Source organism: Oncorhynchus tshawytscha, linkage group LG26 (genome assembly GCF_018296145.1).
Source record: "Oncorhynchus tshawytscha isolate Ot180627B linkage group LG26, Otsh_v2.0, whole genome shotgun sequence".
In the NCBI taxonomy this organism is placed as follows: Eukaryota; Metazoa; Chordata; class Actinopteri; order Salmoniformes; family Salmonidae; genus Oncorhynchus; species Oncorhynchus tshawytscha.
In genome coordinates this window covers 5,123,111-5,136,778 of record NC_056454.1, presented here as the reverse complement: position 1 = coordinate 5,136,778, position 13,668 = coordinate 5,123,111, and the positions used below count along the sequence as shown (strand labels likewise).

The following is a 13,668-nucleotide window of genomic DNA, read 5'->3' as shown; positions in this document are numbered from 1 at the left end:
AGGAAAGGGAACACCACCTTCAGTTCTCTCAGTCAATAGCATTATTATGCAGTTTGTTCTATTTAAAATGTTTTAATATTTAATATCCACTGTTTAACCCAACATGTAGCAACAAAGCTAAAATACAACATAAAGCTCACCAGGTTCCTCGGTTATTTCTGTTTCTGTGATGTCTGTATCTCCAACCACAGTAGTCAAAGGAGTCATGATCTGTTCAACAACACTTGGCAGGTCAGCAAATCTGCTTTCATGGTAAGCCAAGTTTGGAACAAAAGCGACCGTCTTCAAGTAGTCCTCATCTGCCTGGCCAGCACTGACTGTGAAGGTCAGTACACCCGCCACGGCCACTTTGTCTGCTATCCTTTTAACCTCATCCTGGGATGGGCCTCCAGTGATCAGGAGAAGCACCTGTTGGACACCTTGCCTCTTACGTGACCCAGTCGAGGCCTGGAACATGTTGGTAAGTGCGTAATCCATTGCCGCTCCCGTGTTCAAAGCAGACCCTCCCATTAGCCTGAGCTCACCCAGGCTAGCCAGCACATCTTGCTTTGTGTTGTGCGTGTTCAGATAGAATTCAATCTTTGGGTTCTCTGCGAATTGCATGAGACCGATGCGCACCCTGTCGGGCCGCACGTCCAGCTGGTTTACCACACTGGCAATGAAATCCCGCACGTACGGAAGGTTGGCACCCCCAATGTAGCTGGAGCCATCCACCATAAAGACGATGTCTCTGACTACTCGCTGGGTCTGCACTGTTGTAATTTCAACCACTGAGGAAAACAGGGGAGGGAAAAAACATCATTACATCTATTCTAATATTCAAGTCACAAATATTAGATGTCAATGATTTTTAAATGCCTTATGGAGTCTTGGGATAAGAAAATATCACCTTACATGTTAGGGGTAAATTACATTTAAGTAGCTAGTATCAAGCATAGTGACGATAGGATAGGAGCATTACCTGGCTCTGTCGGTCCCTCAATCATCACAACCCCCGATAGAGTGGAGAGGGGAGAGACAATCAACTTGGGGTTGCGGATCAATGCGCGGAAGTCCTTCAGCATGAACACCAAGCTCTCATCAAAGGCAATCTGCTTCAGCTCCTGCTCATCGGCCGTCTTAGAGCCGGCAGCCAGGGTCAGAACCCCCATGCGCTGCAGTGCCTCAGCAGCCTGCCCCACGCTGTCGCTGGACTTCTTACTGGTCAACAACAGAACCAGCTGGGGCACGCCCTGCTTAATACGACTCCCCTTGTCAGCCCTCAGCGTATTGGTCCTCACAAAGTCCAGGGCCGCCCCGATGTTCACCACTTGTCCTGGTCTTGGCTTGAGTCTGCCCAGGGCTGCACTCAGGTCTTCCTTGGATCCATATGCGTTCAGCTCAATCTCATCCCTGGCAGTGTTGCTGAACTGGGTCACACCCACTTGCACTTGATCCGGTCCGATCGGCATGGTGTCAACAAACCTTTTGATAAACTCACGAAGAGAGTTGATCAATGTGGCACCCATAGTGCTGTCAACGAGAAAAATGATATCCCTTTTTCCCACTTCCAAGGCTGAAAGAGAAAATACAGTAACGTGTTAGAATAATCTATGTAAAAGCTAGCTATTATTAGCTAAATAAAGCTACTAAAGCTGTGATACTCTCTTGATGATCGGATGAATAGCATCTGTGCTTAGCCTCTTACAAATGTACTTAATTAATAATTAATGCCATATTTAACATGACTGAATGCATTCACAACGCATTCCATGTTTAATAAAGGCACTAACAAATTACTTCTTTTTAGGACAGTTATTCATATTAGTAAAGTTGTAACATCTGAAGAAGTATGAAATGGCAGCTGAATTGCTGCAAATTATACAAATACAACTGTGTGACATTCTGAGAATTAGAGAATGGTGCCAATTTGGAGGTGTTGAAGATTAATTGCATTTTATAATACTTGTTTAGGAGAAGGGGGTAACTGTAATTTACTTTAAAAAATTAAAAAATGAATAGCTTCTACTTTACAATAGGGCCCACCAATGAAATGAAAACCTGATGCAATAAAATTACGTTCCTGCTTCACAGGAAGAGATGAAAAGATCAATAGTAAATCTAGAAAACCGTATACACAGACATCTACATATAAGTAAGTCAGCAGGATAACAAAACTATACCAACCCTACTATATCAGGTTTCTTTTTTGTATGTCAGCAAATTTCATGTCAGCAAATTTAATAAACTATTTTCAGTATTCAGTTCATTTTGTTAGTTTTGTAATGCTTGTGCACTTGTTAGGTATGTTAGCAAGCTGGTTAATGTTAGAAATCAGGTCAAGATGCTATCTTGTCTTTCTATTGTTATAACTGTCCTCACAATGCATAGTCCTCACAACATATTTGTGAAATGTTAACCATTTCAATACTAATACAGTATTATATTGAACTATTAGATTGAGATCAACACTCAACCCCCAAATTTCAAGCACGTACTGTCTTACAATTAGATTAAGTACAATGATTTATTAACGCCTTACTTGAAGAGGGTATACACCTGTATTCATAACGACCAAAACATTCATAACACATCTATGCAAGATGTGTTTTTAAAAGAAAAGTCCATTTCCATTACAGTACAAAAATATTTTTCCATCAAAATAGATAAATCAATAATGAGAACCAAAGTGTGTCAGGTAGCCTAAAACCAGTAAGTAGAATGTTGATGGTTCAAATACAATGGCTAATAGGAGATCTTGTGGAAGTGAGCCAGATGTTTGTAGATGTTATATGTGTGCCACATTTGGGACTATTCTCTTGGTTCCATTTTGCCAGGATAGCTCAATCAAGCACAACAAAAATATTTGAAACATTTAAAGATCCATTATTCAACTTTAGGTAGGACCTGACAGACTTCAGATAGAAATGTGAGTTAATCTGTCATTCTTATTGAAAGCAAGTCTGATAAGCAGTAGATCCGTTCCATGTGCAATATTTTAAACTATTTTTGTCTTTTTACTGTCGGTTTTATACACCAGCTTCAAACAGCTGAAAATATATTTCATAGCAGTTAAGATATGACAATGATTCCCTACACTATATACACTATACTATATTGCTTGTTTTGGCACAAACTGAAATCAAGCTAATTTTAGCAACCAGGAAATGGCAGGGCTATCTCTACATATTACACCTTTAAATTACTATTTGTTGTGTTGCCATTTGTGGCCTTGAGCAAAGCAATATCAACAGGCAGCCTAATGCTCTGAGGCTGACCCTGTGCTGCTCTCAGCCTGTTGTGTGTGTGGTGCCAGGGGGTTGGGCACTGCGTCGGTCATTTTGAAAATGTCTCTTGAACAATGATGAATGTGTAATTAAGGTGTTATAAAAGTATCACATATACCCCCTTCAAATTAGGTGTCAGAGATGTATTATTCTTACCTCAAGCATGGAATCAGCTAGAAGACACACTTAATCATTTTTTTCATGAATCCCCCACCCAATCCTACCTTGCATTGAAGTTACCTACCTTCTGTGAATTCATTCTGAATGACAATGGTGCGCTGGGCCACTGCATTAACATATGGTAGCAACTGGTCACCCAAGCTTGCCACTGCCCTGAAATCGGGGGCCGACAGAACAAAGCTCTTGTCTGTGGCGATAGTCTCCAGCTCGGCTGTAGCCTCGCCGCCGACCACCACGCCAAACGTGATAATGCTTGCTGCCTTAAGAGCCCTGTCACCCGCACTGAAATCGTCATTGGACGGCCCGGCACTGATCACCACCAGAGCTTGGGGCACCCCCTCCTCTGCCCTGCCCCCTGATGCCGGAATCAACAGGCTCCCAGCGACATTCTCCAAGGCGGCTCCAAGGTTAGCCTCATCGCCGCCTGTGAACTGAAGGGCCTTCACAGCGTCCAGGACAGCGGCTTTGGTGTCATAGCTATTTAGAAAGAACTGAATCTCTAGGTCCGCACTGTACAGAGCCACAGCCACCCGAATTGTGTCCCTGCCCACATCGAGGCCCTCAATGACTTTCATAGCCAAATCGCGCACGCGGGGGAAGTTGGCCGCTCCAACGTTCTCAGATCCGTCAATTAAGAGTACAAGGTCAGCTGACTCTTGTGCTTAAAAGGGAGAGAGAGAGAGAGAGAGAGAGAGAGAGAAACAAAACAGAAACAAAATGCAACGTGAAAGCGTTAAAACAGAGAAAGAGAGAGAAAGAGAAAGTGCTGGCGCATCATTGCATGTGACATTCATGATGAACACAATCAATCATTAAAAAAACATCACAAAAGCACATTATACTGCATGTAGGCTGAACCAAGGAGTGATTAGATCTGGATCTCAAAGGATGATGGATGCAAATTATTCTGAGCATGACCATGTAGCTTGCTAAAATACCCCACAAATGTATTTTTCTGCTAAATGTCTTATTGATGATTATCTAAAAAAAAACTGAAGAGCGGTGTGAAAATGAACTACACCAACAGAATATTAGCAATTTAGCACTGTACTCATAATATACTCATAGTGTTTTTTTTAACATATGTATAACACAATGTATAATGTGTATTGTAAAAATGTCAGTTTCTCCTTTTATCTGTCTTATATCAGTTTGGGTTCTATGATAATGCACCTAAACATAACCTCCTGCCAACTCCATTGAGTTCAGCCACCCCATGCAGACTCATGTTACAGACCTCAGAGATAATAAGTACCAGTCATGACCCTGTGGCCCATCCTTGATGCTTAAGAACCCTTACCACTAATCAAGAGAATAAATAACTATTCTATAACATTTGTTTCATAAATTGTGCTAAGCTGTTATCTTTTAAATCTCTCGATCTAGGCTCTGCTGCAAGTCAAGGATGAGTCCAGGGCAGGTTCATCACTGTTTCAGTTGTAGAATAGTAAGCACATATTTGACAGTTACTGATAAAACATAGCCTAAACACAAACAAACATTAACAAGACACACAAGCAGTGGGTGGGTGGTTAGCCATTGTTAAAAGCTGCGCCGTGTTTCAGGAGGCCGTATTGGAACAGCTTGTCACCACTATTGATTCGCTTTTTCAAAGATCTAAGCTATAAGGCGCTGATACTTGGAGATTTGTTTAAAATCGGACAAAAGCATTTGTGATTTTTGTAGGGCAAATATAATGGACTGAAGGTGTTTTGCATATCTGTCTTTATTTGATTATAGAGAAAAAAGAGATTATATAATTGAATATCCTGTTACTGTGTCATGTAAATAGATGATAATCCTTCTGTAGCAGTCTGTCACGGACGTTGAATTGTTTGAATATCCTGCTTGTAACTGTTACATAGTCAATGTTGTTGTAACAAACTAAACTGGCAAACGAAGAGCGATATGTCTTTACCATATCAAATAAGCAATGGATATTCCCATTGACTGAGATGGCATGTTCTCAGTTCATGCGCAAGCTTTATAAATTTGGTCAATCTGGCTTGGAAGAGACATAGCAGCCATCAGAAGCCCTCTTCTGAGAAGCATTCAGTGTCAATCACATGCAAACCTGGGTGGTGATCTTAAAGTGTTACGGGCAAATAAAATATGATGAGAAACAGTGATGTTAATGGGTGCCGGACAGTGGATGATAAATGAGGGTTATCGTGTTAAATACCCCTTAATTGTGTTAATAGAGGACTCGATCCAGACATGGCCACACATGTGTAGCTACTTTCTTCTCTTATGATGATGTGGGCATTAGTATGGTAGTGACACAGGCCCCCTGTTATTACCTGTCACGTCTCGAGGCACTTCTTTGGCTTCGACAGCCATCGGGGCGCCCCCGGCCTGAGTGACTGCGCCGCACAAGCCCACCACTAAGTCCTGGATAATACCCTTCAGGGCCTGGAAAGAGTCTACGCTGAATATGTGTATGTCCTGTGGCACACTAGCCATCTCCCTGAGCTCCCAGTCCACGGCGTCCTGCACCCCCACCGCAAACATGCTCACCCCTGCTAGCCGCAGCACCTGCGCCGGCTCAGCCACGTCATCCTGGGAGCGCCCGTCTGTCAGGATCACCACCGCCTGGGCCACACCCACGCCAGCGCGGCTACCAGCCGCTGCGTTCAGGTGGGCCCGGATGAGAAAGTCCAAGCCCAGACCCGTCCGGGTGCCACCCCCCCGGTACGCCATGGCCCGGATATGGGCCAGGGCCCCCAGCGGAGATGGGTATGTGTTCAATTGGAACTCAGTTTTGGGCGAGCCGCTGTACTGGACGAGGGCGAACTGAAATCTGCCACCGCCACCCTCGTGCAGTGCTTTAACCACGCTGTACAGAAACTGTCGGACGTGCTCAAAGTTCTCTTGTCCCATGCTCCAGGACGAATCCACAAGAAAGTATATATCGGCAGCCAGGCCTTGTGCGCAATCTTCAAAAGAAGAAACCTGGTTTTGAGGACTCTCACCGTGCCGAGACAGAGGCAAGTCCAGTGGTATGGCTGTAACCTATTAATGTACCGAACAATAGTACCGCTGGAAACTAGGCCAATTAACTTGTGCTAAAATATTACACCTTAGTTCACCTCACCTGCCAAAATGCTACCATAAACTAGGCAGAACTGTGAGGCCAGGGCTCCAACATGACACTGGACTTGCGTTCTAAGGCAACAGTGATTCCTGAGTAGACCCTTTTTTTCATTCATGCCATGAAAATCCCTCTGAGTTCCTGCAGGGAACTAGACACTTTTGACTTGTTCCCAAACGTTTATTGTTTCAAGGAAGGCGGAAACTCAACCCATAAATATCAATACAACTCCAGCTTAACAGCAATATTAGCATTGTCATTCCTACTTTTCGTTAAATGTCTGAAATGTTTTGATAATTTAATTATTTGTGCTGAAACCAACAAGGATGATCCGGTAAAAAGTACCCCCCAAAAATACAAAAATAAGTAGGCCTTCCAGGTGCTACTAAGATTAATGGATATCTGAAGTGTGAAATAAAAAACAATACTGAGCATGGCTAACAAAACATAATTTTTGAAAAGGGCTTAAGAGAGTGCACCACATGGGCCTGCAAGTTGAATTGAAGACAAAAACAGTGAGTCAAGCTTACCTTCCTGACCCTGGGCATCAAGTTTGGGCAGAAGTCCTGCGAACAGGACACCCAGAAGAGCGCACAGCGGTAACAGCCGGTGTTTTCTCATCTTCTACCTAGCACCAAAAAGAACACCTGCAAATGAAATAGAACAGAAAATGTTTATGCTCTTTTCAGCATCACAATAGGTAACAGTATCTGTGGCAGGTATAATTCTGAAAATAATTTCTATGACATCACAGTAGGGAAAGCAATGAAAGACTTGAATGTTGCAATTTTGCGAAGTAGTGCTAAATGTGTCCGTTTCCCTTTAACATTTCCATCATCAAAATTTTATAACATCAGTATTAATTCATGAAATACAATGCAACATAATCATCCATCATCATTGTGAAATGGGCATATATTTCAAAATGAAAGGACTTATAAAGGCAAATGATTTTATTTTAATTCTGACAGGGACATTATAAAGCTCCTTGAATACTCTAAATTAAGTTGTGACCTTTAGGTCTTGCATAGACCACTAACTCACACACAAACTCTGACACGCGCATACCATCCCAAATCAGTTTGAGCAAAGAATTAAGGCTTGTCTGCACTGTCCTTGCCATATTAACTTTTGGAAGAAGAACTCAGGGCAATTGAAGCAAAGTAAGTGTAAAGTAGTATTTCAGATGAAATCCATTTCGCCAGCAAATCCAATCTTCCAGAATTCTGGAGTTGCTCCAAATATCTGTTTTCCTTCTTGTTTTCGTTCTCCACCCTTTCCCACTGTCATCACATGGTTTGAAGTTAAATTCCTAATGTCAACAGCATGTTTAGAGTTATTTTTACTCTTTAACACACCATTGGAGAAAAAAATACCTCATGCTACCATCACATGGAGCTATATGCAGAAATATGTGATCCACTGCTACCACAATGTCAGTTAGGGCTTGCCAAGACTCTAACATTGGCGTTTTCAATGGCTTTCTCCCTTAACCACATCAACAACAGGCACTTGCCAGCAAATACCTCCAGTTCAGGGTTCAAATCAACAGCCACAGCTTATGTCTCTCTCAGAGTGCTGTCATTGGTGTTTAATTTCTCTCTGTCCAAATAAGTAGCAGCATGGGCGATATTGAGCTCGAACTGGAGCTTGAACTTTGACTTGCAGAGCCTAGAATGACATGATTGAAACCACCTGTACAAAAAGCCAGTCCACATTAGTATTGATCTACTTTTGTGTTCATAGGAGAGTTGTTGGACTGGAAATTCCAGTTTCACTTAGGGGTTTGTGTTTTATATTTAGTCAGCTTTCCCCCTTATTGTGATGTTAACGGAATGGGTGTCCCTAAACCTGGATGGTTGTTGCTAACCTGCGCTAATGTGACTAGAATGACATTGTAAACAACAGCCAACTTTCTGAGACAGACATTTCTTATATAGGCAGACATCTTACATTCTTGTTAATCTAACTGCAGTGTCCAATTTACAGTAGCTATTACAGTGAAAAATATCACGCTATTGTTTGAGGAGAGTGCACAACAACAAAACACTTTAATCATGGAAACTGGTTTGATACATTCACCTCTGAAAGTAAATAATGTACTTACATTCAGTAATCTTGCTCTGATTTGTCATCCTAAGGTTCCCAGAGATAAAATATACCATAGCTACATAAAACCAATTTTATATTCAAATGTAGGAACTGGGTTCTACAGTTTGAACCCCTGCTGTCTCTGGCCACACACCCACCCTGCCCGGCCATCAAGACATGTGAAGGTCAGTGTCTTTTCTGTAGGGAAGCTAATTATCCATCATGTATGACATTCCTGTGAGTGTGTAAACTTAACATTTTATTACCATAGCATTTTTGCATGTTCTCTATAGTTATGTACTTGAAAATGTATCAATTGACCAATTTGGCACATTTGGGAAAACTCTTGGCAGACTTGATATAACATATTGTGTAGAGATGTAATTATTCACTGGATCAGTCTGAAACATTGTACATATGCTGCTGCCATCTGGCGGCCAAAATCTAAATCACACCAAGACTCCTATCTGAATGTATGGCCTTTCTCTTTCACGATGAAGAAAAAAACACGTTTTTTGTTTGTATTATCTTCTACCAGATCTAATGTGTTATATTCTCTAACATTAATTTCACATTTCCACAAACTTCAAAGTGTTTCCTTTCAAATGGTATCAATAATATGCATATTCTTGCTTCAGATCCTGAGCTACAGTCAGTTAGATTTGGATATGTCATTTTAGGCAGAAATTGAAAAAAAGGGTCCAATCCTTAAGAGGATACGTAACGTCGAGGGAAATGAAAAAGTCACACTGACCGAAACGTTCAATCAAATATTCATAGGAAAAAGTGTGTGCAATGTTCCCTATAGCTCAATGGGAATGCCATGCAGAAGGAATATCAGTCCACGCAGAGAAGCACGAGATTGACCTGAACATCACTTAACTTTCTAGAGTTTTCCCCATTAGTTAACACCGATCAACGTTTCCTTTTACTGTGGGAATTGTGATCAAGTCAATGCAATATGTCAATTTAGATGCAACATACTGAAACAAAAAAAATTATCAAGACTTAGTATGCAAAACGACCTATGCAAGAGATTTTGTTGTAGGAGGAACGCATCGTAGTAGCATTGACAGGAACACTCAGGCCCATACTCTACAGACTGTTGCGCCATAACCAATCAGATCTGCAGTAGGCCTATATGCAAATAGAAAATTGCCATATATGGATCTGTGCCGTTCACGTTGAACTTGATTGTGTTTACAGCATGAGCGGTCGTGAGTAGATACACATATTTTGAGATCAAAGCGAGAGCTACATGTAGCGACGTGTGCACATTTGTTCATATCCTTTGCTACAGTGCCTTGTAAAAGTATTCATCCCCCTTGGCGTTCCTATTTTGTTACATTACAACCTGTAATTTAAATATATTTTTATTTGGATTTCATGTAATGGACATATACAAAATAGTCCAAATTGGTGAAGTGAATTGAATTTTTTTTATTGTTTCAAGAAATTCTACAAAATTAAAAACGGAAAAGTGGTGCATGCATATGTATTCACCCACTTTGATATGAAGCCCCTAAATAAGATCAATTACCTTCAGAAGTCAAATAATTTGTCAATGTCCACCTGTGTGCAATCCAAGTGTCACATTTAAAAACCTGTTCTTAAAGGCCCCAGAGTCTGCAACACCACTAAGCAAGGGGCACCATCAAGACAGCAGCACCATCAAGCAAGCAGCACCATGAAGACCAAGGAGCTCTCCAAACAGGTCAGGGACAAAGTTGTGGAGAGTAAAGATCAGGGTTGGGTTATAAAAAAAGATCTAAAACTTTGAACATCCCACGGAGCACCATTAAATCCGTTATTAAAAAAATGAAAGAATATGGCACCACAACAAACCTGCCAAGAGAGGGCCGCCCACCAAAACTCATGGACCAGGCAAGGAGGGCATTAATCAGAGAGGCAACAAAGATACCAAAGATGAACCTGAAGGAGCTGCAAAGCTTCACAGCGGAGATTGGACTATCTGTCCATAGGACAACTTTAAGCAGTACACTTCTCAGAGCTAGGCTTTACCGGAAGAGTGGCCAGAAAAAAAGTAATTGCTTAAAGAAAGAAATAAGCAAACACATTTGGTATTTGCTAAAAGGCATGTGGGAGACTCCCCAAACATATGGAAGAAGGTACTCTGGTAAGATGACACTAAAATTAAGCATTTTGGCATGGTGGTGGCAGCATCATGCTGTGGGGATGTTTTTCCATCGGCAGGGATTGGGAAACTGAATCAGAATTTAAGAAATGATGGATGGCGCTAAATACAGGGAAATTCTTGAGGGAAACCTCATTCAGTCTTCCAGAGATTTTAGACTGGGACAAAGGTTCACCTTCCAGCAGGACAATAAGCATACTGCTAAAGCAACACTTGAGTGGTTAAGGGGTCAAATCCCAGGCCTCAATCCAATTGAGAATATGTGGTATGACTTAAATATTGCTGTACACAAGAGGAACCCATCCAACTTGAAAGAGTTGGAGCAGTTTTGCCTTGAAGATTGGGCAACAATCCCAGTGGCTAGATGTGCCAAGCGGATAGAGACATAACTCAAGATACTAGCAGCTGTAATTGCTGCAAAAGGTGGCTCTACAACATATTGACTTTGGGGGGGAGGTGAATAGTTATGCAGGTTTTGTTGTCTTATTTCTTGTTTGTTTCACCAAATCTTCAAAGTGGTAGGTATGTTAAGTAACTCAAATTATACAAAGCCACCAAAAATCTATTTTAATTCCAGGTTGTAAGGCAACAAAATAGGAAAATTCCAAGGGGGGTGAATACTTTCGCAAGCCACTGTAGTTAGTGAGTTATTAGCCCCGTTATAGATCATTTGTAGTTAGCAATGGGGGAGTGATTATTTCCTGCAACAGCACAGGTAAAGAGTTTTTTTGTCTTAAAGGGGCAGTGTGGTATTTTGAGACTGGCAGTGAATAAGCTAAGTAGCCAATATACAGAGAGTAGCATCATTTGTCTGGCTTTCTGTAATAATGACATGGTAATAATGATGCCTTTTATTTTAAAAAGTACTTTCTTTTATCAAACAACATATTCATTCACCTCCTGGGTGGATAAACAGGCTAACAGGACTTTCAAAAGTCTCATGGAATGTAGGCCAACATTGAACACCACACATTGGCTGCTACTGTAGGCTGAATGATAGAACAGCTATTCCATTAGAACCCTTTTCACAGAGGGTTCTACATGGAACTCAACAGGGTTCTACCTGGAACCAAAAAGGGTATTCAAAGGGTTCTACTATGGGGACATCAGAAGAATGCTTTAAGGTTCTAGATAGCACCTTTTTTTCTAAGTGTATGCGTCTCTAGGCTAGGTCATTATGAAGAGAAGGCGTGACTGCTGTTGTCTTTGTATCGCAGGGCTTAGAAGATTCATACACACTTGGCTTCTCCTTGTGTTTGCCAGTGATAAGTCATCCAGCCACCATTCTGGCAGACCTGGGTTGAAATACTATTTGACATCTTTCAAATACTTTGAGCATTTGCTCTAGCCTGTCTACAGTGCCAGATGGGCGGTGTTTACCATTTTGTAACTATTATATTGGTCCCTTAAGCCAAACAAGTTCAATCAAGCACAGACAGAGTATCTGAAATGATTTCAAACAGTATTTGAACTCAGGTCTGCATTCTAGTAGCCCATCATGGAAATGCCATGGCTGAAGGACATATGTCAAATTGGCTGAGCTCAGGAACTTATTAGATCTCTGAGAATGTGTTTACAAACTCAGTAATCATATGCCTTGTAGGCTGCTGACCAACCCGAGATTCACACACGCACACATCCCCCAAGCAGTGGCTAACTTCTCAGAGCACTTCCATTCACACCAAGGGTCTCATTTTAGCACCATTCACACAGAGCTGGTGTTGTCGACCCATTACTGTCCATTACTGGCAGCAGGGTAGCCTAGTGGTTAGAGCGTTGGACTAGTAACCGGAGGTTGCAAGTTCAAATCCCCTGAGCTGACAAGGTACAAATCTGTTGTCTGAACAGGCAGTTAACCCACTGTTCCTAGGCTGTCATTGAAAATAAGAATTTGTTCTTAACTGACTTGCCTAGTTAAATAAAGTTAAAATATATATATATTTTTAAAAGCAGAGTTCCTTTTTAATAGAAGGCCTGCATAGATACTGTATGGTGGGGAACCTTAGCAAACTCAATAGGTATTCTAAACTCTGGAATTTCTATTGATAATGTCACGTTCATGCTGCGGACATTTAGGGACAGAAAGAGCTATATACAGCACCATGCTGACTTTGCTATTTTCTGCATGACACCCAACCTCAGCCCCCTTTCACTGTAAAATCCAAACAAAAACCAATATTTACAATCCCACCTGGCAACTGAGCTTTTTGTAATTACAGAAATTCTCGCCTAGACAAATAAAGGTTGTCACCAAACAAAAGGGCCCCAAAAATGCTATCGCTTCGGGCTGGCATAGATGGCCCATGACTGGAAAGGTATCCAACATTAACATAATGATTGAAGGTGAACGCAGTCATATGCCCTTAGAGTTCTTTTTACAGTCCTAAATGCCCTCAGACAGCGCTCTGGCAGCAACTGCAGCCAACTCACATCGGACGGCAGCTGAATGATCCACAGATTACAGAAGGAAAAGTGTGCGCAAGGATATTAAGAACAATTTAAATGTATTGGTATATAGGGCAGTTACACAATAATGGGGCAACATTCAGGAGTTGGGGAATTCATACTTTTCTTTAAGTGTGAAAATTAAGACATTTCAGAAAATAATCATATATTTTAGAAGGTCAAACACTCTCACCCCAATCAGATGTGAAGTCTGAGCAAGTCTGAGCAAGTCATTACTGATCCCAGTAATCATGGACAGACGCCATCCTGACCAGCTGCCATTTTTCCCCCTTTTCTTTTTTGGTGTGGTCAGAAACAGCTTTGATTTCAATGTCCACAGACGTTGATATTTGGTCCTGACCAATCATCACCAATCTGAACCAATCATAGATTACATTTGACGTATTATGGATGGTTAATTTTTGACGTCATTAATTCTG

The 13,668-nt window shown here is 41.4% G+C and overlaps 1 protein-coding gene across 4 annotated transcripts in view; it reads right to left on the bottom strand.

Moving 5' to 3' along the window:
- Positions 1 to 13,668, bottom strand: part of LOC112225082 (collagen alpha-3(VI) chain) — a 94,495-nt gene that overhangs the window by 62,368 nt on the left and 18,459 nt on the right. For 2 of the 4 annotated variants that reach the window (XM_024388697.2, XM_024388696.2), the window contains exons 2-6: positions 7,068 to 7,184; positions 5,747 to 6,382; positions 3,511 to 4,107; positions 962 to 1,555; positions 141 to 770 (exon numbers count right to left, since the gene is read on the bottom strand). In XM_024388697.2, coding sequence (XP_024244465.1) covers positions 141 to 770; positions 962 to 1,555; positions 3,511 to 4,107; positions 5,747 to 6,382; positions 7,068 to 7,158 — 2,548 coding nt within the window. In that variant the 5' untranslated portion in view covers positions 7,159 to 7,184. The remainder of the gene's footprint in view (positions 1 to 140; positions 771 to 961; positions 1,556 to 3,510; positions 4,108 to 5,746; positions 6,383 to 7,067; positions 7,185 to 13,668) is intronic. The other 2 variants (XM_024388701.2, XM_024388702.2) reach the window with 2 other exon arrangements.